Here is a 27,500-nt window from a genome sequence, read left to right as displayed (position 1 = left end):
TAGCAGCTGCCTGAGGTTAAACTGAACAAGTTTCTATTTAGGCGGTGAAGGAATTCATCCAGCTGTTCACTACCTTCATCCCAGTGTTTCCCTGCTGCCTCTTCACCAGCACCTACATACACCTGAAACTAGAACTGGAATATTTTTAAGCTGTAAGAAAACTTTTAGCACTCAGGAGACCTTCATTTCAGGGTCTGGATTAAAGTGACCAGAGCCTTCATCTAGTGAACCTGACTCTTTTCCATCCACGAGGAGAAGCTACAGACACTTTGAAGGAACCTTATCAAAGTAAACTTAAAGCAAGGAAGCTTTTACTTTAACGGCAGACGTTGCACTTTATTTAGCAGATGCAAAAGAGTTTTAATACTTTTGTTCCTTAGCTTCTGTCAGTCACACTTGTATCGTGAGGCCTAAAAGGCTTTTCAGGTTCCCATCGATGTCTGTTTTTCAGGCCTCTTTGACTCTGACAGAGGGAGACAGATTACTGCTGAAAACTAACAGCACCTTCTGCATAAAAAGACCTTAAAGCACCAGGCTGCAGGAGCCTTTTAGGTTCAACGTGACTTTAACACAGGTGGTTTGTTAACGAGGTAACTGAGCTGCTGGGAGAGAAGCTGCAGTGTTACATGTCTGTGTGTGGTCACACAAGATGAGAGAAATAAAAGTGTTCACATGAACAGAATCAGTCTGAGGAAACTCGTGTCACCACTTCAGTGTCTGAACAAACCACACAATCATCCTGACACAGCGTCTGATGACTGATTACACAGCAGCAGGAGACTGACGCTCACTGAAGAGACACACTACAGGAATCTGTAGTGACAACAGACAAACACACAGCTCACTTCTTTACAGCTACAATTACTTTGGTTTGACAAAGCAAATGTAACTTAGACTAAAGACACTGAGAACACACACGGTTACACAACTCTCCACATGTTCAAACAAACAATAAAGCTGCAAAACTCCCCTCATGCAGAAGAATGAGAGTCTCTGGCTTGAAGCTGTGCAGCAACTCAGTAACAAGGTGCACAACATAAAAACGTAGAGATATTAAATGAGTTGTGCTCATTGTATGACAGTATTAGTATATACAGCACAGAAGGATCTGACAGGGACCTGTGGGGAAAGCTGGACCTAAATAGTGAGAGGAACAGGTGCAAACAATAAAGAGAGATAACGAAAGGTAAAGCTGGAGGAAAGGATTAGGAACAGGAAGCGGGAAAAAGGGGCTACAAAATAAAAGTCTGGGACAGGAAGTAGAACTGAAGTCCAGATCATGATGGAAAACTTTGTCCTGACCTTTGGTTTTAAACACAAACAGAGATCTCACATTTGTACAATAGGCACAATGACGTGAGATGAGGTAACTCTGTGTCTGCTCCTGCTTTCTTCTGTTTGTATGTTTACAGCTGTGTGCAGAATCTTTAACTCTCTTATTTTGAAAAGGCATAAAAAGATGTTGATGAAACATAATATTTATTTCACATTTGTCAGGTACAAATGTTCCTTCATCAGGAATTAAAGTTATTTCATAACTTGTGAGGATGGATACAAACTTCTGCACCAAAATCATTTTATTTTATTTGACTCTAACATCTATTTTATCACTGTCACTTAATATTTGTTGTTCCCATCCTCGTCCACACCTGCTAAGCAAAGCTGAATAAAAGAGAATCTTCCCTGTGAATGTAAATGTTTTCTTATGTATTTGTTAGGTCAGCATTAACATAAATAGCAAAAAAAAAAAAAAAAAAAATCCCAACTGCTTTTATTAATATGTATATATTTCATTATTCATTCATATCATTAATGGCCACATTGTCACAATTTTGTATAAGGACAGACCCAAGTGAAGAAACAGTGAGAGAAGTAAACTGATAACCAGGTTTATTTAAAAAAAACTCAACAACTAAAGATCGGTCCTTACAGCAGGACACCAATGAGAAACAAAAACTACTAAACCCAAATGAACACTAGGATCTGTGACTGATCACCGGAGGAGCCAGAGTGAACAGTTGTTTGCATGAACCCTGGAACAGAAAACAAAGTCCAGTCTCAACCTCCACTGAAAGAATCAGTGTAGAGAAGAACTGAACACAGCGGCTCCTATGGTGACTGACGCCAGATTCAATTAAAACTGGTGAGCATAGATACCAGGTGAGTTTTAAAGAAGTTTCTAATCTAATTTTGTTGAGCTCAAGTTGCCAAACTTGGTTGAATAGTCTGTTAGAATCGGACGACTCCTAGTCGATTGGGGAGGATAAGTGACATTGATCGATAGCCCGAGTGGGCTAATGGCTCCTAGCTAGTTGAGTATAAAGGGAAACAGCCAAGTTGGACGAAGGGGCCAAACAAATAAAGCTGGTGTATTGGGAGCTTTAAAAAGATACCCTCACCCTCATAGAGACGTCTGCGTTGAAGGCCGGGCACGGACGGGGGCTTGGACCTCGTAGGGTCCGATTGTTGAGATTATGAAAACCAAGTATGGTGACAAAAGTCTTAAATGTTTGAAAATATGGATTTAGGACTTTGGCTTTTCTCAAGGAGGTTGCTTTAATAAAATAAGCAAACAAAATTAGTTAAATCAAGAAAACAAACTGAAGACTAAAAAGACAAACAGATGTGTAACTTACATAATGTTAAATATGTGAACAAAGAAAAATGAAGTAGAGTTTAGGGAAAGAAGACGACGGAGGGGAAACAAAACTCTTATGACAACTGCACCACACAGAACAGATGATGCTTCAGTAGAAAACACTCACAACCACCATATTCTCCCAGTGTGTCTTCTCTCTGCCCACAGATCACAGCACTGAAACTGGACGCTGGCTTGGACTCCTACCCGTCAGTGCTGACACAACCACCACCGCAAGGACACAATGAACAACGAGTGCAACAACAACCACCACCTGACTCCACCACATCTCCGTCCTCATCCTCATCTTCCTCCCTTTCTGCATTCTTGTCACCAACCTGATTTCAGCTCAGGAGGGGAAAGATGGAAGAGAAAAATAAAAAAAACATGGTTGAAGTGTCAGGCCCAGACAGTCTGTGATACAGGATGAAGATGTCTTCATATGACAGAGGTCATGGAGGAAAACGATACAGGACAGTGGACGATGGAGAGACAGAGGACGAGGAGTTGGATGTAGCTGATGTTCAGTAGCTGCAGATAGATGCCACACATGTGGGAAAAGGGGACATTGTGCAAAGGACTGTCCCTCTGGGATTGAGGAGGACATAGACCCAGAGATTGTCCTGAAAAGTCATCGCCAGTGGCAAACTGACGGGAGGAGGAAAAACTGGTGTCCCGGGGACAGTTGCTGATGAATGACCTAACACACACACACACACACACACACACACACACACACACACACACACACACTGATTTGCAAACTGCAATGAAGACATTCTTGCTCAGACCTGCACTGATAATTTGCCAGACAAATGCAATGAAAACTGCTTGATAAAGCTCGAACATGCTGGAATAAATGTGGATTTGATTGAGCAATGTGTTTAAGATCAGAGCTAAATTTACACCAGAGTTTAAATGCTGAGGGAGAGAGTCAATGTCCTGAACACACTCAGAAAGTGAAAGATAAAGAGGTGATTTTTTTTTTTGGTAGGCAGTGGAACAATTAGTTCAGTGTTAAACGTTGCAAAATGAGCAGTGTACATGTTGGTGTTTCTGGAAAAGCACAAAAAGAGTATTTGGCTCAGTCATTGTCTTGTGCTAATTCTCATGATCGATCTTTTTAAACATGCATTCATGTTGTCAGAATTATGCCCCATAAATTTGACATATCTAATGATTAAGTTGTGGATCTATCTGATGTCTACATCAGAAGTAATGCAAATGTTCGATAATTCAAAAATTTAAAAACACACCATGATGAATTATGGCCCTGATTCTCTGTTATATGTGTGTGAATGGAAGCTGCAGCCGTCTGTCTGTCTTGTTCATGTCAGAAAGTGATTTACATTGTACAGCACATGTTTCACATGGCCCTGATGTTCCTTATGAACAAAGACTGGATTCAGTGAAGTTTGAGAAATTGACTGAAGTGTTTCATTGGTCTGATCACTTATGTGCTGTCTCTCTGAATGAGTGAATCAATGATTTTCCAAATGCTGTTCCCCATATTTTCATTAGCTAAATCAGAATAAGACAGGTGGAAAAATTCAGGCTATTTTGTCAAAAGTGTTCTTCTGTACATGGTTGGTAGCAACTTGAGGTTGAACCAGCTGTGATGTGTTCAGTGTGTAGCTGCCTACAGGAAGGATTTTAGTTCTGTTTTCATGTTTGTGCCTGAGCAGAAAACACACACACTTTTTCCTTATCAGAAATAGTGGCAACAACACCTGGTGAAAAAGGTGCAAGCAGAGAGCAGAGGGTTAGGATCAGATGAGCTAGTGATTCTTTCCTGTGTGAATCAACTCAGATTTGAATATTTCCCAGTAAAAGGGCTTGAAGATGCCTTTTTATAGAGTAGGTCACATATTAATACACCCTGACATCACAGTGATCTTAATGTGACCTGTGATAACCTGTAAATGAAAAACATTAAGCTCTAAAACAAAAAGCCACTGATGGAATTACATCGGTTTTTGAATTGCTAAAGAAAAGCAGCCGTATTTGTATCTTGTGAATATTTACTGATAAAGATGTGTGATATTGATAGTGGAAAGTGGAGATTTGCTCAGGATTTGCGAGCAGTAAAAAAAGCTCTGGAAGTATTAAATCCACAACCAAATAACTTCTTGGTTGCTGAATTGGATGATGTATTTTTCTCATTCTGTATACGGACTATGTGGACTGTTTTTTACCTGAATTAAATTTTTACCTGAATGAGAGCACATCTTCCATCTGATCAACCATTTGATTTCATTGAGTTGATGGCCAATTGAGAGAAGAGATATTATGTTGTTATGACTGACATGTACTCAAAACAAAATTGGTACGAAGAAGAAAGTCTCCTTGGACTGAAGTTTCTCCGGTTGTTTTAATGAACAAAATTGTTTGGGAAATCTCCAAATTTGAGAAAATGATATGTTGCAAAATTGCCAGACGTTGTCTTCTTCTTTGTTTCACATACATTAGCAGGTGAAGGACATTCTTTCTACTGAAGGTGAACTGAAGGATTTCTAGGAGGTGGAACAGACCTTTCCAAATGATGCACACAACCACACAGCAGTAAAAGACTCATCCCATGAGTAAGAGGTCTGATTATGCTATGACTCATCAGATGGGACTCAGTGATATAACATCTGCAAAGAATTTAGTTCCTCTTATAACCTGATGTTGACCTGTACACAGATGTGTAAATATGCTCTATACTTTGTAATCTGTGCTTAGCTCTGTACCCCAGTGATGTCTGTCACACAAAAACAGTACCTGTATATTGAATCTTTATGAATTTGTGCATCTGATGACTTCTGTTGTTTGTCTTGTGATTAAAATGTCATCAAAAAGAGGGAATTGTGATGGAAAATCAAGTCTGATTAAATGATGATAAAATTTAATTCTTAGCATTTTACCTAGTTATAATAGAAACTTGTACTCAGTGTACTTTTGAAGAATGTTTAAAAGATTGTATGTTGTTTAAACTTTGTCTCATATATAAGTGTTTTGTCTTGAAGTGTTTGAGAATGTTCTGCCCAGCAACAGAAGGTTCTAAATCTATGTGTGATGTATGAAGCTTAGAACTGCATAGGATGGAGAACTGAAGCTCTGTCGATGTTCTTCTCTCTTGCAAGTTAATAAAACCCTAAAAGACGCCCTGATGTTGAAGCTTCTTTATTAATTACACTTGAGGTGTCTAAGACCAGATATTTTCATTTTTGCCATGACAGAGTTCAAAAAACAAGAATCAGGAATCCAAATACACACGTCAGGTAAACCAGGGAACAGGTGAGAACAATCAGGCTGATTAATTAACATGAGGCAGGAAGCAGGTAAACGGGGCTACAAAATAAAAGTCCTGGGCAGGAAGTGCAACTGAAGTCCAGAACATGACACAGATAAATGTAGGGTTCATGTGTGATCAATGTCAGAGCTGTCAGACAGTTTTAAGTTGAACAGCAGTTGAACAGAATAACAGAGATCAGAGTCAGATGGAGGGAGTTCAGTGTTACTCCAGTGATATGAGCTGATGATCCAGGAGCAGGACTTGTTGCAGCACGTTCACCTGCAACATGAACAAGAGAAAACAGCTTTAACACGTCATCTGAGGACAATTCAGACTCTAGTTACTGTATCTGAACAAACCCAGGGAAACAAAAAGTGGGAAAACTCCTGACAGCATCCTGTAAAACTTGGAGACTGAGCTGAAAACAACCCAAACACTCAAATCATGTCCTCTGACAAGGAAATTCCTCTGAAGCATCTTCTAAAGTGGCATGTTTCTGATGACAGAGGATAGTTTGTATTATTATGAGCACAGAGCAGGATTTTGTTCTTTCCTATCTGCCTGTGTTTTTATTATATCTTGGTTATTGTTCAAATGTGATTATTGCTGAAGCAACTGTAGGAGTCAATATTTAAATTTAATTTGAAATGTATTTGTTGTTATTTATCCTTTGTTATCAATTGTTACATGGAGAATTTTGTTTCATGGGAAGCAGGAACAATGGGCCAAGTAGGATTCATATACACCTGGTTACCTGCTAGGATACATTTATTTAATTATCAATCTGATTGAAGCTTTGATTAAATTCCTTTTTTCTAGCACATGGGACAAACACGGCCGATCATCAGCCTCATAGCAACTTTGGGTTTGTTGTATTTGAAATCACTACACCCACTGTGTCCATGACAACAGAAAACAGATGACAGATCAACTAGATGAACACAGATCCACGACTTTAGATGTGACTGTGAATCTGAAATCAAGTTGAAAGCCTGGGAATGTAACAAAGTGCTGTTTTTAACGTACTTGTGTCATAAACTGTGCTGGTGTTGTGTCAGATCTGATCAGCTGCAGCATCCAATCCACAAAAGGTTTCCAATAAAATGACGTGTGGGCTTCCGTTAAGGACGAGCTTGTGTATCCTGACTTATCATACTCATAACATGATGGACTCAGTATGAATATGTGGGTGTGATACTTTATGTTCACTTTACACACAACTCACCTGTGACAGTGACCTGGACTCGCTGCTCAAACTTCACTTTAGGGACAAAGCAGTAATAAGATCCACTGTCTGACTGCTGGACCTTCTTCAGGAGGATGGAGAAGTTTCCCTTCTTGTACTGATCAGGGAAACTTTCCACTCGACCTTTAAACTTCTCATGCTGGGATGAATAATCTGGTTTACTTTGCTTTATGGTCAATACGTTGTCGTCATTTTTGTCCCTCCAGAAGACAGCAAGGTCTGCTCCTGTGGACATGCAGGGCAGCAGGACGTCTTCTCCTATATAGCACGTTACTTGATCCTGGCAGCTCACTGAGAGAGAAGACAAATGTTTTCTTCCACTTGAAATAAATCAGACAAATACAGATATTGATGCTTAGCTGCAGACTGAACTAAAAGGTTTGACTGTAGAACAACAAGGACTGTTTTAATGTGTTTAACGTCTTCTTCCTGACTTGGATTCTCTGCTGCTTTGTCCCTCACCTGTGACTCACTCTGAATAAAAGCATCTGCCAAATGACGAAATGTAAATGGTACATTTCAGTTGTTTTTCAGCAAAACTCCCACAAACTGTCTCAGTCTCTCAGATATGAACATGTTACTAAAAAGTACATTTCAGCTGGGAACCATTTGTGTCTCCCTCTGTTTCAGTCTGTGTTTCTGTGTCATGATGAGCTGATGAAGTCTGGATCTGCTGCCAGTCCAGAGGGAAACTGACCAAACACTGCCACTGAGGTCTGTTTTAGAGGTGTCATTATCTCTCCTCACATCCAACTCCTGTCCATCATCATCATCATCATCATCATCATCATCATCATCATCATCATCATCATCATCATCATCATTTCTGTCAATCTATTTCATCTATTTAATGCAGTGCAGACTACCACTGCTGAAAACTCAAGTGTCTTAAAGAAATGTGGGAATCTCAGCACCTAAAGCTGCAGAACACAGAGAAACTTACCTGCAGTCAAAGAGAAACTCACAAAAAAGTAGATCACTGAGAATCTGTGGAGGAGAAAAAACAAGTTAGTGAATAATTCAACACATGATCAACATCAGTAGAAACAATCAGTAGAACTTGATATGATCTGAATGATTGTGATGCTCTGATTTAAACAAATCCTTCACTAAATCACTTTATACAGAGATGATTGGTCAAATGCAGCTGATGTTACAGATGTTTGTTGTTGTAAAACTAAAAGCAGATTTGTAAAAATGTTTGTCTGCAGCTCATCACACATGAATCATCCTTTTCTGCAGAAGTAGAAGTTTTTATGTTCAGGTGAACTAACAGCACTTTGCCTATTTGTAAAGTCAAACTGTTCAGTATTAGTGTTTTAAAAATGTGTTACTGCTCCCTTTCACTTTTGTTCTCTACAGCTCAAGACTCTCTGCACTGTTACATATTCCATCCATGTCCAGCTGCCAGCTGAAGGCCACATCAAAGCTCTGCTTCCAGAAAACCATCACACAGCATGAAATAGAAAACAGAGAAAAGCATTTTTGCAGTGTGTTGGTTGGCAGGCTGCCAGTCACACACCACGATGAAACGCTATTTGGTCTGTAAGAGTAAGAAACATCCAGCTGCAGCAGCCATCTTCCCCTCCCCCTGTCTCATTATTGCAAAACTGGCAAAACACATCAAGTGAGGAAACTGCTGCAGAGACACGGAAACAGTTGATTCTTCCCAGATGTTGCCTGAGCTCAGGACGTCATTGGAACATATGGAATATGGAACGATTGGAGAAAGACTCTTCCCTCAGAGAACCACAGTTAGAACATAACCGTTTCATTCATCACATCACCTTTGCATTAGACTTGAACAATGATCATGAAACATTTCCTTTCTGTTTCAGCTTCTGCAGCCAACAAAGTCAACATTCAGCTGCTGTGTGCATTAATATTTGACACCACCTCAAACTGACCTTCAGAACATGATCATACAGTAGTTCACATGTGGCCTGTTGGCAGGAATTTAAATACTGTTCACACTTACTGACATGAACTTTAGAATCAAACATTTTGTTTTTTAACAGTCTGTCTGCTCTGGATTGTGTTTTAACTTTTAACTTCCTGCTCCTCCAGTACAACATGTGGCTTCATGTTAGTGAAAATACAGATGTGGTTCCTAAGAACCACTGAGGCCTGAATGTGGTTTAGGTCTTGTCACGACAACTGTTCTCTCAGTGGAAGCTGAGTCAGAACTGAACTGTCCTGGGTTTTAGACAGACGTCTCTAACATGGAGACAAACAGAAACCACAGCCAGGTTTGAGGACACATCAGCTGTCAGTGGAGACTCTGATAGTTTTTAGTTTTGATACTTTTCTAACTAATTCTTCCCTTTTGGAAACAGCTTGATTATTACAATGATCCCAGCAGAGGACGTTTGGGCCTTTGGATCATTCTAATCCTAAATGAAGCAAACTGCTTCCGTTTACATGTTACTTCCTCCTCAGGAATCAGACTGTGCTTCATTTTATTGTGAAATGGCTCATTCCGTGTATATCAGGTGTTAGAATCAGGTGTGAGCTCAGTTCCAGTCTGATGCAGCTGCTTAAACTCAGCTAACATTAATTAAACCAAGTAAAGTGACTTTCTGTAGGTTGAGGAAGTTCAACAATAGCTACACAAATGTCCGTTAGCCGTTAGCTGAATGTCTCTTTCCGTCAACAGGAGTCCCACCCTGGACATTGTCCCTCCTCCCGTTAACAAACCTCATTAAGTCGCTCATGATGATTCAGTTTCCTCCACAGGGTTAAAAGTCAAAAACTTAGTTTTTAACAATTATTTTCAGTTTTCTGACATTAGCTACAACGTCCACACATTAGAACGTAACGTACGCAGGCTGCTTTTCCCCGTACGTCACATCTACGTCATACGCATTAAAGCAGAAGCTTATTTCCTGTCCTCCATTTTATTTTCCCTTTTTATTTTTAGGACAATCAGTTATTTCTCACCTTCACCTTCTGTAAAACATCCTTTAAATTCTAGAAATATGTTTCTGCATGTTGGCCTCCATCTTGTTCTGAATTTGAATATTATCTCATCAAAACAACAACAAAACAACAACAACAACAGATTCTCCATTTATGGCAGAAAAAGTCACTTTCCTCTTTTTCCAAAACACAAAGTGAAATTCTAACATGTTTTTCCTCCAAAAGAAATTCAATAAGAACAGATTTAACTCTTTCTAATGCATTTTTCCAAACAGCTGTTTATTTATGGTTTTTTAGGACCTGTCCCCTCTCATATTCTGATTCATATTAAAATGAGGTGGTTCACTCATTAAAACTAGAGAACAAGGTAAAGTTTAAACTCCAGTCCTTTATCTCTCTGAGGCCTCAGGATCCTTCACTACCATCTCAGGGGAATCATTTACTGTATGTGGAAAAACCACAACATGTCTCCACAGGACCAACGGAGGAAAATTCCCGCAGATGAAACTATGTATCACAGTCCATCAACAATGTTATTGTACATGAACCAACAGCAGCAGAGAGAAGAGGGAATGAAACATGTGTCTACATGCAGACAAAGAAAAGATCCAGATCAGATCAGATCTGGAAACTACAGCAACACAGTTTACTCAACTCTGTCTCCAAAAAATCCTGTTTCCATACAACTACACTGTCACAGCTTTTAGTAGTTATGGTTTTTACAAACATAATGATCAGATGTTGGTAATTTACATCACAATAATACAAAGTCCGTACTCAAGTAAAAGTACAAGTACTTGGCTAAAAAGAGTAAAAGTACCTCTTTAAAGTCTTTACACAGATTCAAGTACTAAATACTAAGTTGTTCAACAGGCTGCAGATTGTACTTCAAGTAGTACTGCACTTAAGAAAACTATGTATTTCACCAGTACTGACTGTGGTGTTGATATGAATTCAATTCAATTCCAATTTATTTATAAAGCATCTCAAGGCACTTTACATAATAAAGAGCACAGAGATATGAATGAATGAGTCTAGTTCAGATCAGATGTGTAAACTCTCAAACAGCTGATCTGATGAAGTCGCCCCAAGCGTTTCATTTCCTGTGAGGAGCAGCGATGAGACACCAGCCCAGAGTTAGTGAGTTTGATGGAACCAGATCCTGGAGCTGATTCATCAGCTCTAATCTGCAGTGGCACAGCAAAGGGAAACTGAGTGTTTCTATACTTAATGGATTTGGAGAAAATCTCAGAACTGGTTCCACATGCTGATTAGTGGTTACTGTGTAAAATATTGAATTGAACCCAGTTACAGTCCATCTTTAATGTTCTGGCCCTGGCTGGTAAACACTGGGACACTGTTTGTCCAGTAGACGTTGACTTTCTCACACTGAACTTGAGCCTGAATCCCACATGTCTTTATATGTGTGAGCATCTGAAGGTGAATAAGCTGTTTTCATGCTCATGTGGTTGATGCTGCAAACCAACCAAGTTTCACTATTTTCAGTGCATCTTGCAGCAGCTCACAGTTCACAGACACATGTTAATCTTTAACCAAGCAGCTCAGTAAAACCTCAGTAGAAATGTTCTCAACTGTTTTCTCCTCTGTGTGTTTTTACTGTAAACTTCATTATATTAACTGAACTAAATCCTCTTTTGTGACGCGTATGATTACAGCTGTAAACCAGCAGCAGGATGAGCTCAGTGAACCATGAGAGGGATCAGTAGGTTGCAGAGGTGACAGAGTTTGTGTAGAAGTTTAAATAAGGTAAATATGAATCTGTCACTTTCATTTAAAAGACTAAACTCACATCTGGTGGTTTATCTCTGTTTGGAAAAACAAAGAAATGTTTTTTTTCTCTTTTTCTTTCTCTTCTCTATTTTATTAGGAAGTGCAGCCTTTGGTGTCGACATCTCTATGAGAAGTACATTCAGATGGATTTTGTTGTAAACTGACAGTTAATCACATGACAAATCGTTGCAGCTCTTGTTCCCGTTTCACTTGTTTGGTAGCCTGTCTCTCCGGGACAGGAGTCCAGGTCAGCCCTCACGTTACCTTGGCTCATAGCAGCTGCCTGAGGTTAAACAGAACAGGTTTGTATTTAGGCGGTGAAGGAATTCATCCAGCTGTTCACTACCTTCATCCCAGTGTTTCCCTGCTGCCTCTTCACCAGCACCTACATACACCTGAAACTAGAACTGGAATATTTTTAAGCTGTAAGAAAACTTTTAGCACTCAGGAGACCTTCATTTCAGGGTCTGGATTAAAGTGACCAGAGCCTTCATCTAGTGAACCTGACTCTATTCCATCCACGAGGAGAAGCTACAGACACTTTGAAGGAACCTTATCAAAGTAAACTTAAAGCAAGGAAGCTTTTACTTTAACGGCAGATGTTGCACTTTATTTAGCAGATGCAAAAGCCAACAGCAAACAATACGAGTGTTCAAAATGATAAAATCACTAGAAGAATCAGTCACAAATGTCTATTCTTGTCGTGTCTTAAATATCATTCTGCATCAAACCTCCTCAGCATTTGAAGCCAACAAGTTTTTAAGAAGTTGTTGTTCAAAGTCTCTGGTTGAAGCATGATGTGATTATCTGCTTCCCTTCTCTGTGTTGGACTCTCATCTCCAGGCCTGATGGCCTAACTGCCCATGACAGTCTCACCAGGTCAGGTGGAGTCTGGGATTTCTTCTGCTGGCCTCAGTGAGTGACACAGTGTCTCCATGCAGTTGAAGGACGAGCAAAGAACAAGGGTTTTAATACTCTTGTTCCTTAGCTTCTGTCAGTCACACTTGTATCGTGAGGCCTAAAAGGCTTTTCAGGTTCCCATCGATGTCTGTTTTTCAGGCCTCTTTGACTCTGACAGAGGGAGACAGATTACTGCTGAAAACTAACAGCACCTTCTGCATAAAAAGACCTTAAAGCACCAGGCTGCAGGAGCCTTTTAGGTTCAACGTGACTTTAACACAGGTGGTTTGTTAACGAGGTAACTGAGCTGCTGGGAGAGAAGCTGCAGTGTTACATGTCTGTGTGTGGTCACACAAGATGAGAGAAATAAAAGTGTTCACATGAACAGAATCAGTCTGAGGAAACTCGTGTCACCACTTCAGTGTCTGAACAAACCACACAATCATCCTGACACAGCGTCTGATGACTGATTACACAGCAGCAGGAGACTGACGCTCACTGAAGAGACACACTACAGGAATCTGTAGTGACAACAGACAAACACACAGCTCACTTCTTTACAGCTACAATTACTTTGGTTGGACAAAGCAAATGTAACTTCATAGATTAAGGACACTGAGAACACACACAGTTACACAACTCTCCACATGTTCAAACAAACAATAAAGCTGCAAAACTCCCCTCATGCAGAAGAATGAGAGTCTCTGGCTTGAAGCTGTGCAGCAACTCAGTAACAAGGTGCACAACAATGACGTGAGATGAGGTAACTCTGTATCTGCTCCCTTCAGTGGATGCAACACAGTTAGACAAGGACGTATTTTATGTCCCCTTCTTTTTACTGTTTCTGTGGAGGATTTATCAAAGCTTTTGACTGACTGTGTGCACAAATGTGGCGTCTAACGATGGGATGAGGCTGCTGCTCAAGGTGCCATGTCACATTTCTGTTAGTGTGTCAACCTGCTGTGTAGTGGAATCTCATGTACAGATGTATGTGTAGGATCATAGACTCTGTAAACAGAACATAAACTAAGCTCAGGTTCTTCTCTCAAATGTGGAACCGTTGGTGTCTCAGCCGATATGTAAAATATGCAACATTACAAAATGTCTTTTTGTGTCTACGTGTTAATGTTTTGTTGTTTGTGTTTCCTGGACTGTAATAATATGTTCATCTGGTCAAGACGCTTTTTCTTCTTCTTCTTCTTCTTCTTCTTCAAACACACCAACTCAACCTGCAGCAGAGCTTCAGATGAGTCACTTTACCTTCACTCTGAGCTTGTAACTGTGTCTCAGTCTGTGTGTATGTGCAGGCAGAGTTGTCCAGGACGCCACCTGCTGGAGGGGGGGAGGCTGCTCCAAGCCCTCAAACAAACAACAACAGTATTTAGGATATTTCTTCTTTTTGTATGTGTACAGCTGGGTGCAGAATCTTTAACTCTCTTATTTTGAAAAGGCATAAAAAGATGTTGATGAAACATAATATTTATTTCACATTTGTCAGGTACAAATGTTCCTTCATCAGGAATTAAAGTTATTTCATAACTTGTGAGGATGGATACAAACTTCTGCACCAAAATCATTTTATTTTATTTGACTCTAACATCTATTTTATCACTGTCACTTAATATTTGTTGTTCCCATCCTCGTCCACACCTGCTAAGCAAAGCTGAATAAAAGAGAATCTTCCCTGTGAATGTAAATGTTTTCTTATGTATTTGTTAGGTCAGCATTAACATAAATAGCAAAAAAAAAAAAAAAAAAAAATCCCAACTGCTTTTATTAATATGTATATATTTCATTATTCATTCATATCATTAATGGCCACATTGTCACAATTTTGTATAAGGACAGACCCAAGTGAAGAAACAGTGAGAGAAGTAAACTGATAACCAGGTTTATTTAAAAAAAACTCAACAACTAAAGATCGGTCCTTACAGCAGGACACCAATGAGAAACAAAAACTACTAAACCCAAATTAACATTAGGATCTGTGACTGATCACCGGAGGAGCCAGAGTGAACAGTTGTTTGCATGAACCCTGGAACAGAAAACAAAGTCCAGTCTCAACCTCCACTGAAAGAATCAGTGTAGAGAAGAACTGAACACAGCGGCTCCTATGGTGACTGACGCCAGATTCAATTAAAACTGGTGAGCATAGATACCAGGTGAGTTTTAAAGAAGTTTCTAATCTAATTTTGTTGAGCTCAAGTTGCCAAACTTGGTTGAATAGTCTGTTAGAATCGGACGACTCCTAGTCGATTGGGGAGGATAAGTGACATTGATCGATAGCCCGAGTGGGCTAATGGCTCCTAGCTAGTTGAGTATAAAGGGAAACAGCCAAGTTGGACGAAGGGGCCAAACAAATAAAGCTGGTGTATTGGGAGCTTTAAAAAGATACCCTCACCCTCATAGAGACGTCTGCGTTGAAGGCCGGGCACGGACGGGGGCTTGGACCTCGTAGGGTCCGATTGTTGAGATTATGAAAACCAAGTATGGTGACAAAAGTCTTAAATGTTTGAAAATATGGATTTAGGACTTTGGCTTTTCTCAAGGAGGTTGCTTTAATAAAATAAGCAAACAAAATTAGTTAAATCAAGAAAACAAACTAAAGACTAACAAGACAAACAGATGTGTAACTTACATAATGTTAAATATGTGAACAAAGAAAATGAAGTAGAGTTTAGGGAAAGAAGACGACGGAAGGGAAACAAAACTCTTATGACAACTGCACCACACAGAACAGATGATGCTTCACCACCTTATTCTCCCAGTGTTTCTTCTCTGTCCACAGATCACAGCACTGAAACTGGACGCTGGCTTGGACTCCTACCCGTCAGTGCTGACACAACCACCACCGCAAGGACACAATGAACAACGAGTGCAACAACAACCACCACCTGACTCCACCACATCTCCGTCCTCATCCTCATCTTCCTCCCTTTCTGCATTCTTGTCACCAACCTGATATCAGCTCAGGAGGGGAAAGATGGAAGAGAAAAATAAAAAAAACATGGTTGAAGTGTCAGGCCCAGACAGTCTGTGATACAGGATGAAGATGTCTTCATATGACAGAGGTCATGGAGGAAAACGATACAGGACAGTGGACGATGGAGAGACAGAGGACGAGGAGTTGGATGTAGCTGATGTTCAGTAGCTGCAGATAGATGCCACACATGTGGGAAAAGGGGACATTGTGCAAAGGACTGTCCCTCTGGGATTGAGGAGGACATAGACCCAGAGATTGTCCTGAAAAGTCATCGCCAGTGGCAAACTGACGGGAGGAGGAAAAACTGGTGTCCCGGGGACAGTTGCTGATGAATGACCTAAAGAAGGGAGGTGATGCACACTGACACACACACACACACACACACACACACACACAGATTTGCAAACTGCAATGAAGACATTCTTGCTCAGACCTGCACTGATAATTTGCCAGACAAATGCAATGAAAACTGCTTGATAAAGCTTGAACATGCTGGAATAAATGTGGATTTGACTGAGCAATGTGTTTAAGATCAAAGCTAAATTTACACCAGAGTTTAAATGCTGAGGGAGAGAGTCAATGTCCTGAACACACTCAGAAAGTGAAAGATAAAGAGGTGATTTTTTTTTTTGGTAGGCAGTGGAACAATTAGTTCAGTGTTAAACGTTGCAAAATGAGCAGTGTACATGTTGGTGTTTCTGGAAAAGCACAAAAAGAGTATTTGGCTCAGTCATTGTCTTGTGCTAATTCTCATGATCGATCTTTTTAAACATGCATTCATGTTGTCAGAATTATGCCCCATAAATTTGACATATCTAATGATTAAGTTGTGGATCTATCTGATGTCTACATCAGAAGTAATGCAAATGTTCGATAATTCAAAAATTTAAAAACACACCATGATGAATTATGGCCCTGATTCTCTGTTATATGTGTATGAATGGAAGCTGCAGCCGTCTGTCTGTCTTGTTCATGTCAGAAAGTGATTTACATTGTACAGCACATGTTTCACATGGCCCTGATGTTCCTTATGAACAAAGACTGGATTCAGTGAAGTTTGAGAAATTGACTGTGTTGACAACAGTTTTTAATTGGTTTGATCACTTATGTGCTGTCTCTCTGAATGAGGAACAAAACTGTTTCTATGATTTTCCAAATGCTGTTCCCCATATTTTCATTAGCTAAATCAGAATAAGACAGGTGGGAAAATTCAGGCTATTTTGTCAAAAGTGTTCTTCTGTACATGGTTGGTAGCAACTTGAGGTTGAACCAGCTGTGATGTGTTCAGTGTGTAGCTGCCTACAGGAAGGATTTTAGTTCTGTTTTCATGTTTGTGCCTGAGCAGAAAACACACACACTTTTTCCTTATCAGAAATAGTGGCAACAACACCTGGTGAAAAAGGTGCAAGCAGAGAGCAGAGGGTTAGGATCAGATGAGCTAGTGATTCTTTCCTGTGTGAATCAACTCAGATTTGAATATTTCCCAGTAAAAGGGCTTGAAGATGCCTTTTTATAGAGTAGGTCACATATTAATACACCCTGACATCACAGTGATCTTAATGTGACCTGTGATAACCTGTAAATGAAAAACATTAAGCTCTAAAACAAAAAGCCACTGATGGAATTACATCGGTTTTTGAATTGCTAAAGAAAAGCAGCCGTATTTGTATCTTGTGAATATTTACTGATAAAGATGTGTGATATTGATAGTGGAAAGTGGAGATTTGCTCAGGATTTGCGAGCAGTAAAAAAAGCTCTGGAAGTATTAAATCCACAACCAAATAACTTCTTGGTTGCTGAATTGGATGATGTATTTTTCTCATTCTGTATACGGACTATGTGGACTGTTTTTTACCTGAATTAAATTTTTACCTGAATGAGAGCACATCTTCCATCTGATCAACCATTTGATTTCATTGAGTTGATGGCCAATTGAGAGAAGAGATATTATGTTGTTATGACTGACATGTACTCAAAACAAAATTGGTACGAAGAAGAAAGCAACAGTGAGAACAACACCATGAAGGACAGAATGAGACTCCTTGTGCCACAGTACACTGGTCGAGTAAAACACATGCTTTGAAAGACGTGGTGAATCTGCAGAGGAAAACCACAACAGACTCCGTCCCAGAACGTGTAAACAGGTGATGTTTGGAATTGAAGGTAGGAATCGAACATGACATGTCCCCACTCTCCAGGGAGGAAGTGCAGTGCCCATAAAAGATAATTTGATGGAAAATTAGAAACCAAATAGCTGCAGGATATTAAAATGTTGATTGGATGAATTACATATGAATTCTATGAATCACACCTCTGATGCTGTAGAACACCTGGTGGAGCAGCTGGCAGAACAGGATGGACCTGCTATATTGTCTTTGCTTACTTCTACACTTGAACATGCAATGTTTTACATTTTACAGGTGTTGTCTTATCCCATGAGTAAGAGGTCTGATTATGCTATGACTCATCAGATGGGACTCAGTGATATAACATCTGCAAAGAATTTAGTTCCTCTTATAACCTGATGTTGACCTGTACACAGATGTGTAAATATGCTCTATACTTTGTAATCTGTGCTTAGCTCTGTACCCCAGTGATGTCTGTCACACAAAAACAGTACCTGTATATTGAATCTTTATGAATTTGTGCATCTGATGACTTCTGCTTTTTGTCTTGTGATTAAAATGTCATCAAAAAGAGGGAATTGTGATGTAAAATCAAGTCTAATTAAATGATGATTACATTTAATTCTTAGCATTTTACCTAGTTTTACCTAGCTGCTAATAGCAACTTGTACTCAGTGTACTTTTGAAGAATGTTTAAAAGATTGTATGTTGTTTAAACTTTGTCTCATATATAAGTGTTTTGTCTTGAAGTGTTTGAGAATGTTCTGCCCAGCAACAGAAGGTTCTAAATCTATGTGTGATGTATGAAGCTTAGAACTGCATAGGATGGAGAACTGAAGCTCTGTCGATGTTCTTCTCTCTTGCAAGTTAATAAAACCCTAAAAGACGTCCTGATGTTGAAGCTTCTTTATTAATTACACTTGAGGTGTCTAAGACCAGATATTTTCATTTTTGCCATGACAGAGTTCAAAAAACAAGAATCAGGAATCCAAATACACACGTCAGGTAAACCAGGGAACAGGTGAGAACAATCAGGCTGATTAATTAACATGAGGCAGGAAGCAGGTAAACGGGGCTACAAAATAAAAGTCCTGGGCAGAAGGTGCAACTGAAGTCCAGATCATGACACAGATAAATGTAGGGTTCATGTGTGATCAATGTCAGAGCTGTCAGACAGTTTTAAGTTGAACAGCAGTTGAACAGAATAACAGAGATCAGAGTCAGATGGAGGGAGTTCAGTGTTACTCCAGTGATATGAGCTGATGATCCAGGAGCAGGACTTGTTGCAGCACGTTCACCTGCAACATGAACAAGAGAAAACAGCTTTAACACGTCGTGTTTCTAATGACAGAGGATAGTTTGTATTATTATGAGCACAGAGCAGGATTTTGTTCTTTCCTATCTGCCTGTGTTTAAAAAACGGTTTCACATGTGGAAATTTCAAAGTCTTCATTCTGTATTTTGTCTGTTCCTCACTGACCAGATGCTGCAAATGAGTGATATCATTTTAAAATGCTGATTATATGCATCTAAATGGGTTTTTATTGTGTTTTTATTATATCTTGGTTATTGTTCAAATCTGATTATTGCTGAAGCAACTGTAGGAGTCAATATTTACAATTAATTTGAAATGTATTTGTCGTTATCTATCCTTTGTTATGAATTGTTACATGGAGAATTTTGTTTTATGGGAAGCAGGAACAATGGGCCAAGTAGGATTCATATACACCTGGTTACCTGCTAGGATACATTTATTTAATTATCAATCTGATTCTTCTTCTTTTCCTTTCGGCTGCTCCCTTTCAGGGGTCGCCATAGCGAATCATGTGCCTCCATCTAACTCTGTCCTCTGCATCCTCTTCACTCACACCAACTAACTTCATGTCCTCTCTCACTACATCCATAAATCTCCTCTTTGGTCTTCCTCTAGACCTCCTGCCTGGCAGCTCCAACCTCAGCATCCTTCTACCGATATATTCACAGTTTCTCCTCTGAACATGTCCAAACCACCTCAATCTGGCCTCTCTGACTTTATCTCCTAAACATCTAACATGATCTGTCCCTCTGATGTACTCATTCCTGATCCTGTCCATCCTCGTCACTCCCAAAGAGAACCTCAACATCTTAAGCTCTGCAACCTCCAGCTCTGCCTCCTGTCTTTTCTTCAGTGCAACAGTCTCTAAGCCGAACAACATTGCTGGTCTCACCACCGTCTTGAACACCTTTCCTTTCATTCTCGCTGATACTCTTTTATCACACAACACACCTGACACTTTTCTCCACCCGTTCCAACCTGCCTGCACTCGCCTCTTCACCTCTTTTCCACACTCACCGTTGCTCTGAACCGTTGACCCTAAGTACTTAAAGTCCTGCACCTTCTTCACCTCTGCTCCCTGTAACCTCACCGTTCCACCTGGGTCCCTCTCATTCACACACATGTATTCTGTCTTGCTGCGGCTAAGCTTCATTCCTCTGTTTTCCAGAGCAGACCTCCACTTCTCTAGATTTTCCTCCACCTGCTCCCTGCTCTCACTACAAATAACAATGTCATCTGCAAACATCATAGTCCAGGGAGATTCTTGTCTAACCTCATCTGTCAGTCTGTCCATCACCAGAGCAAACAAGAAGGGGCTCAAAGCCGATCCTTGATGCAGACCCACCTCCACCTTGAACTCCTCTGTCACACCTACAGCACACCTCACCACTGTCTTACAGCTCTCATACATGTCCTGCACCACTCTAACATACTTCTCTGCCACTCCAGACGTCCTCATACAATACCACAGCTCCTCTCTCGGCACCCTGTCATACACTTTCTCTAAATCTACAAAGACACAATGCAACTCCCTATGACCCTCTCTGTACTTCTCCATCAGCATCCTCAAAGCAAATACTGCATCTGTTGGACTCTTTCTAGGCATGAAACCATATTGCTGCTCACAAATGTTCACCTCTGCCCTTAGCCGAGCTTCCACTACTCTTTCCCACAACTTCATTGTGTGACTCATCAGCTTTATTCCTCTGTAGTTGCCACAGCTCTGCACATCTCCCTTGTTCTTAAAAATTGGTACCAGTACACTTTTCCTCCAGTCCTCAGCATCCTCTCACTCTCCAAGATCTTGTTAAACAAACTAGTCAAAAACTCTACTGCCACCTCTCCTAGACACTTCCATACCTCCACAGGTATGTCATCAGGACCAACTGCCTTTCCACTCTTCATCCTCTTCAATGTCCTCCTCACTTCACTCTTACTAATCTTTGCTACTTCCTGCTTCACAACAGTCACCTCTTCTACTCTTCGTTCCCTTTCATTTTCCTCGTTCATCAACTCTTCAAAGTTCTCCTTCCATCTTCCCATCACACTACTGGCACCTGTCAATACATTTCCATCCTTATCTTTAATCACCCTAACCTGCTGCACATCCTTTCCATCTCTATCTCTTTGTCTGGCCAACCTGTACAAATCCACCTCTCCCTCTTTAGTGTCCAACCTAACATACAAGTCCTCATATGCTCTTTGTTTGGCCTTTGCCACCTCTATCTTCACCTTACGCTGTATCTCCCTGTACTCCTGTCTACTCTCTTCAGTCCTCTCAGTGTCCCACTTCTTCTTAGCTAACCTCTTTCTCTGTATACACTCCTGAACTGCCTCGTTCCACCACCAAGTCTCCTTGTCCGCTTTCCTCTTTCCAGATGACACATCGAGTACCCTCCTACCTGTCTCCCTGATCAAATTAGCTGTAGTAGTCCAGTCATCTGGAAGCACCTCCAAACCACCCAGAGTCTGTCTCAGCTCCTCCCTGAAAACTAAACGACATTCTTCCTTTTTCAACTTCCACCACTTCGTCCTCTGCTCTGCCTTAGTCCTCCTTATCTTCCTCACCACCAGCATCATTTTGCACACCACCATCCTGTGTTGTCTGGCTACACTCTCCCCTACCAATGCTTTACAGTCACTGATCTCTTTCAGATTACAACGTCTACATAAGATGTAGTCTACCTGAGTGCTTCTCCCTCCGCTCTTGTACGTCACCCTATGTTCCTGCCTCTTCTGAAAGAAAGTGTTTACTACAGCCATTTCCATCCTCTTTGCAAAGTCAACCACCATCTGTCCTTCTGCGTTCCTGTCCTGAACACCAAACCTGCCCATAACAGTCTCATCACCTCTGTTCCCTTCACCTACATGCCCATTGAAATCTGCACCAATGACAACTCTCTCACCTCTGGGGATGCTCTGCATCACTTCATCTAACTCACTCCAGAATTTCTCCTTCTCTTCTAACTCACATCCTACCTGTGGGGCATAACCACTCACAACATTGAACATCACCCCTTCAACTTCCAGCTTCAGGCTCATCAACCTGTCTGATACTCTTTTCACCTCTAGAACATTCCTCACAAAATCCTCTTTCAATATAACTCCTACTCCATTTCTCTTCCTATCTGACCCATGGTAAAACAACTTGAACCCTGCTCCTAAGCTTCTAGCCTTGCTACCTTTCCACCTGGTCTCCTGGACACACAGTATGTCCACCTTCCTTCTCTGCATCATGTCGATCAACTCCCTAGCCTTCCCTGTCATAGTACCAACATTCAAAGTCCCTACTGTCAGTCCTACATTCTTAGCTTTCCTCTTCTCTTTCTGCCTACGAACACACCTTCCTCCTCTTCTTCTTCGTCTTCGACCAACAGTAGTCCAATTTCCACCGGTACCCTGTAGGTCAACAGCACCGGTGGCGGTCGTTGTTAACCCGGGCCCCGACCGATCCGGTATGGAAGCCTTTGTCACGATTCGCATGTTTGATTTGGCATGTGTTTTACGTCGGATGCCCTTCCTGCCACAACCCTCTGCATTTATCCAGACTTGGGACTGGCACAAGAAGACACTGGCTTGTGCCCCCTTGCGGTTGCATTAATTATCAATCTGATTGAAGCTTTGATTAAATTCCTTTTTTTCTAGCACATGGGACAAACACGGACGATCATCAGCCTCATAGCAACTTTGGGTTTGTTGTATTTGAAATCACTACACCCACTGTGTCCATGACAACAGAAAACAGATGCTCTTGAAGAGAAAATCTTTTTTAAAAATATTAAAAGTTGCTTTCAGTTCTACCGTCCAACAGATCAACTCGATCAACACAGATCCACGACTTTAGATGTGACTGTGAATCTGAAATCAAGTTGAAAGCCTGGGAATGTAACAAAGTGCTGTTTTTAATGTACTTGTGTCATAAACTGTGCTGGTGTTGTGTCAGATCTGATCAGCTGCAGCATCCAATCCACAAAAGGTTTCCAATAATATGACGTGTGGGCTTCCGTTAAGGACGAGCTTGTGTATCCTCACTTATCATACTCATAACATGATGGACTCAGTATGAATATGTGGGTTTGATACTTTATGTTCACTTTACACACAACTCACCTGTGACAGTGAGCTGGACTCGCTGCTCAAACTTCACTTTAGGGACAAAGCAGTAATAAGATCCACTGTCTGACTGCTGGACCTTCTTCAGGAGGATGGAGAAGTTTCCCTTCTTGTACTGATCAGGGAAACTTTCCACTCGACCTTTAAACTTCTCATGCTGGGATGAATAATCTGGTTTACTTTGGTTTATGGTCAATACGTTGTCGTCATTTTTGTCCGTCCAGAAGACAGCAAGGTCTGCTCCTGTGGACATGCAGGGCAGCAGGACGTCATCTCCTTTATAGCACGTTACTTGATCCTGGCAGCTCACTGAGAGAGAAGACAAATTTTTTCTTCCACTTGAAATAAATCAGACAAATACAGATATTGATGCTTAGCTGCAGACTGAACTAAAAGGTTTAACTGTAGAACAACAAGGACTGTTTTAATGTGTTTAACGTCTTCTTCCTGACTTGGATTCTCTGCTGCTTTGTCCCTCACCTGTGAGTCACTCTGAATAAAAGCATCTGCCAAATGACGAAATGTAAATGGTACATTTCAGTCGATTCTCAGCAAAACTACTCAGGTGTCTTCAAGAAATGTGGGAATCTCAGCACCTAAAGCTGCAGAACACAGAGAAACTTACCTGCAGTCAAAGAGAAACTCACAAAAATGTAGCTCACTGAGAATCTGTGGAGGAGAAAAAACAAGTTAGTGAATAATTCAACACATGATCAACGTCATGAAACTATACTCAGGTAAAAAACAATCAGTAGAACTTGATATGATCTCTGAATGATTGTGATGCTCTGATTTAAACAAATCCTTCACTAAATCACTTTATACAGAGATGATCTGCAAATGCAGCTGATGTTACAGATGTTTGTTGTCGTAAAACTAAAAGCAGATTTGTAAAAATGTTTGTCTGCAGCTCATCACACATGAATCATCCTTTTCTGCAGAAGTAGAAGTTTTTATGTTCAGGTGAACTAACAGCACTTTGCCTATTTGTAAAGTCAAACTGTTCAGTATTAGTGTTTTAAAAATGTGTTACTGCTCCCTTTCACTTTTGTTCTCTACAGCTCAAGACTCTCTGCACTGTTACATATTCCATCCATGTCCAGCTGCCAGCTGAAGGCCACATCAAAGCTCTGCTTCCAGAAAACCATCAAACAGCATGAAATAGAAAACCAAGAAAATCACCTCAGGACGTCATTGGAACATATGGAATATGGAACGATTGGAGAAAGACTCTTCCCTCAGAGAACCACAGTTAGAACATAACCGTTTCATTCATCACGTCACCTTTGCATTAGACTTGAAAAATGATCATGAAACATTTCCTTTCTGTTTCAGCTTCTGCAGCCAACAAAGTCAACATTCAGCTGCTGTGTGCATTAATATTTGACACCACCTCAAACTGACCTTCAGAACATGATCATACAGTAGTTCACATGTGGCCTGTTGGCAGGAATTTAAAAGCTGTTCACACTTACTAACATGAACTTTAGAATCAAACATTAACATCTGTCTGCTCTTGATTGTGTTTTAACTTTTAACTTCCTGCTCTTTCTGTACAACATGTGGCTTCATGTTAGTGAAAATAGAGATGTGGTTCCTAAGAACCACTGAGGCCTGAATGTGGTTTAGGTCTTGTCACGACAACTGTTCTCTCAGTGGAAGCTGAGTCAGAACTGAGCTGTCCTGAGTTTTAGACAGACGTCTCTAACATGGAGACAAACAGAAAGGACACATCAGCTGTCAGTGGAGACTCTGATAGTTTTTAGTTTTGACACTTTTCTAACTAATTCTTCCCTTTTGGAAACAGCTTGATTATTACAATGATCCCAGCAGAGGACGTTTGGGCCTTTGGATCATTCTAATCCTAAATGAAGCAAACTGCTTCCGTTTACATGTTACTTCCTCCTCAGGAATCAGACTGTGCTTCATTTTATTGTGAAATGGCTCATTCCGTGTATATCAGGTGTTAGAATCAGGTGTGAGCTCAGTTCCAGTCTGATGCAGCTGCTTAAACTCAGCTAACATTAATTAAACCAAGTAAAGTGACTTTCTGTAGGTTGAGGAAGTTCAACAATAGCTACACAAATGTCCGTTAGCTGTTAGCTGAATGTCTCTTTCCGTCAACAGGAGTCCCACCCTGGACATTGTCCCTCCTCCCGTTAACAAACCTCATTAAGTCGCTCATGATGATTCAGTTTCCTCCACAGGGTTAAAAGTCAAAAACTTAGTTTTTAACAATGATTTTCAGTTTTCTGACATTAGCTACAACATCCACACGTTAGAACGTAACGTACGCAGGCTTCTTTTCCCCGTACGTCACATCTACGTCATACGCATTAAAGCAGAAGCTTATTTCTTATAAAACATCCTTTAATTTCTAGAAATATGTTTCTGCATGTTGCATCTTATTCTGAATTTGAATATTATCTCATCAAAACAAAAACAACAACATATTTTCCATTTGTGGCAGAAAAAGTCACTTTCCTCTTTTTCCAAAATACAAAGACAAATTCAAACATGTTTTTCCTCCAAAAGAAATTCAATAAGAAAAGATTTGACTCTCTCATGCATTATTTATGTTTTTTCAGGACCTGTCCCCTCTCATATTCTGATTCATATTAAAATGAGTTCACTCAGTCAAACTAGAGAACAAGGTAAAGTTTAAACTCCAGTCCTTTATCTCTCTGAGGCCTCAGGATCCTTCACTACCATCTCAGGGGAATCATTTACTGTATGTGGAAAAACCACAACATGTCTGCACAGGACCAACGGAGGAAAATTCCCGCAGATGAAACTATGTATCACAGTCCATTAGCAGTGTTATTGTACATGAACCAACAGCAGCAGAGAGAAGAGGGAATGAAACATGTGTCTACATGCAGACAGACAAAAGATCCAGATCAGATCAGATCTGTGGACATTTCCTCTGAGGAGCAGCGATTCCTCCTGAGGAGCACGATGAGACACCAGCTCAGCATCAAACAGGAGGCACTTCAGCATCAAAGCCCAGAGTTAGTGAGTTTGATGGAACCAGATCCTGGAGCTGATTCATCAGCTCTAATCTGCAGTGGCACAGCAAAGGGAAACTGATTGTTTCTATACTTAATGGATTTGGAGAAAATCTCAGAACTGGTTCCACATGCTGATTAGTGGTTACTGTGTAAAATATTGAATTGAACCCAGTTTAAAAGTCCATCTTTAATGTTCTGGCCCTGGCTGGTAAACACTGGGACACTGTTTGTCCAGTAGACGTTGACTTTCTCACACTGAACTTGAGCCTGAATCCCACATGTCTTTATATGTGTGAGCATCTGAAGGTGAAATAAGCTGTTTTCATGCTCATGTGGTTGATGCTGCAAACCAACCAAGTTTCACTTTTTTCAGTGCATCTTGCAGCAGCTCACAGTTCAGACACATGTTAATGTTTAACCAAGCAGCTCAATAAAACCTCAGTGAAACTGTGGTTTGCAAACAGACAAAGCACAAATGTTTATTTCTGCCCATGACTTTTATTTTGTTGCTCCTCCTGTTCCACTTCCTGTTGCTCTAATTTCCCTCTGCCTTACACTTAGTTTGATTATTGTTTATCCTCGTCTGTCAGTTTCTGTTTAGTTATGTCCATTAGTCTTTGTTAATTTACACTTTTACCTGTGTCTTATTATTAGTTATGGGTTTGTCTGGTGCCTGCGTGTAAACTACGTTTAGTCCTGTCTAGTCCGTATCCTGTCTGTCACCTCGTTGGTTTAGTAGCTGTCCTGTCTGACATTCTCCCTGTATGTGTATAGTCTATTTCCCTGCTCGCTGCCACGGTCCCAGTCTAAGTTATCTTCCCCTTTTGGCTATTTAAGTTTACATTTGGATTTATGATGCTAATTACTTTTTGTTCTCTCCTTACTTGGGTCCTTGCAATTAACTTAAGACAATTTGTGACAACTATTGAGGTTATATGGATGGAAGAGTCATTAAATGATATATTCTACGTTGGTTTGTCTTTAAAAAGCCAGAATCCTTTTTTAAATGTGCTTCTTTCAAATGTCTTGTTTCAATCAGATGAAACCTTTAATCTGTGCCATGACAGATTAAAGCTTGCTCTTGCACAAAGGATGCACCCATTGTGGCAGAGCATTGCTTAACCACAGAACAGATGTTTGTTACTTACTACTGACTTATAGAAACTGACCATGGAGTTTCA

The 27,500-nt window shown here is 40.4% G+C and overlaps 4 protein-coding genes across 10 annotated transcripts in view; 1 reads left to right on the top strand and 3 right to left on the bottom strand.

Moving 5' to 3' along the window:
• The window catches only part of LOC137125533 (uncharacterized), a 223,963-nt gene that overhangs the window by 46,854 nt on the left and 149,609 nt on the right, over nucleotides 1-27,500 (top strand). The gene's annotated exons all lie outside the window — the stretch shown is intronic.
• LOC137125538 (uncharacterized) overlaps nucleotides 1-27,500 on the bottom strand; it is a 119,326-nt gene that overhangs the window by 50,608 nt on the left and 41,218 nt on the right. The window lies entirely within an intron of this gene.
• Nucleotides 5,788-10,066, bottom strand: LOC137125567 (butyrophilin-like protein 2). The gene is made up of 4 exons (XM_067501226.1): nucleotides 9,859-10,066; nucleotides 8,105-8,148; nucleotides 7,141-7,452; nucleotides 5,788-6,194 (listed from the first exon to the last, which is right to left on the bottom strand). Exons 1-4 carry the CDS (start codon nucleotides 9,873-9,875, stop codon nucleotides 6,076-6,078), a joined length of 492 nt encoding a protein of 163 aa, XP_067357327.1. The 5' UTR covers nucleotides 9,876-10,066; the 3' UTR covers nucleotides 5,788-6,075.
• On the bottom strand, nucleotides 18,772-25,632 carry LOC137125565 (CD276 antigen homolog). 2 transcript variants are annotated; one of them, XM_067501223.1, is made up of 4 exons: nucleotides 25,477-25,632; nucleotides 23,934-23,977; nucleotides 23,307-23,617; nucleotides 18,772-19,073 (listed from the first exon to the last, which is right to left on the bottom strand). In XM_067501223.1, the coding sequence occupies exons 1-4, from the start codon at nucleotides 25,491-25,493 to the stop codon at nucleotides 19,050-19,052; spliced, it is 396 nt and encodes a 131-aa protein (XP_067357324.1). In that variant the 5' UTR covers nucleotides 25,494-25,632; the 3' UTR covers nucleotides 18,772-19,049. The 2 variants fall into 2 exon arrangements, with proteins under 2 accessions (XP_067357324.1, XP_067357323.1); XM_067501222.1 differs by having other exon boundaries at nucleotides 18,772-19,178; nucleotides 23,306-23,617; nucleotides 25,477-25,630.

This window comes from Channa argus, chromosome 4, assembly GCF_033026475.1.
Source record: "Channa argus isolate prfri chromosome 4, Channa argus male v1.0, whole genome shotgun sequence".
Taxonomy (NCBI): Eukaryota; Metazoa; Chordata; class Actinopteri; order Anabantiformes; family Channidae; genus Channa; species Channa argus.
This window is presented reverse-complemented; position numbering and strand designations above follow the sequence as displayed.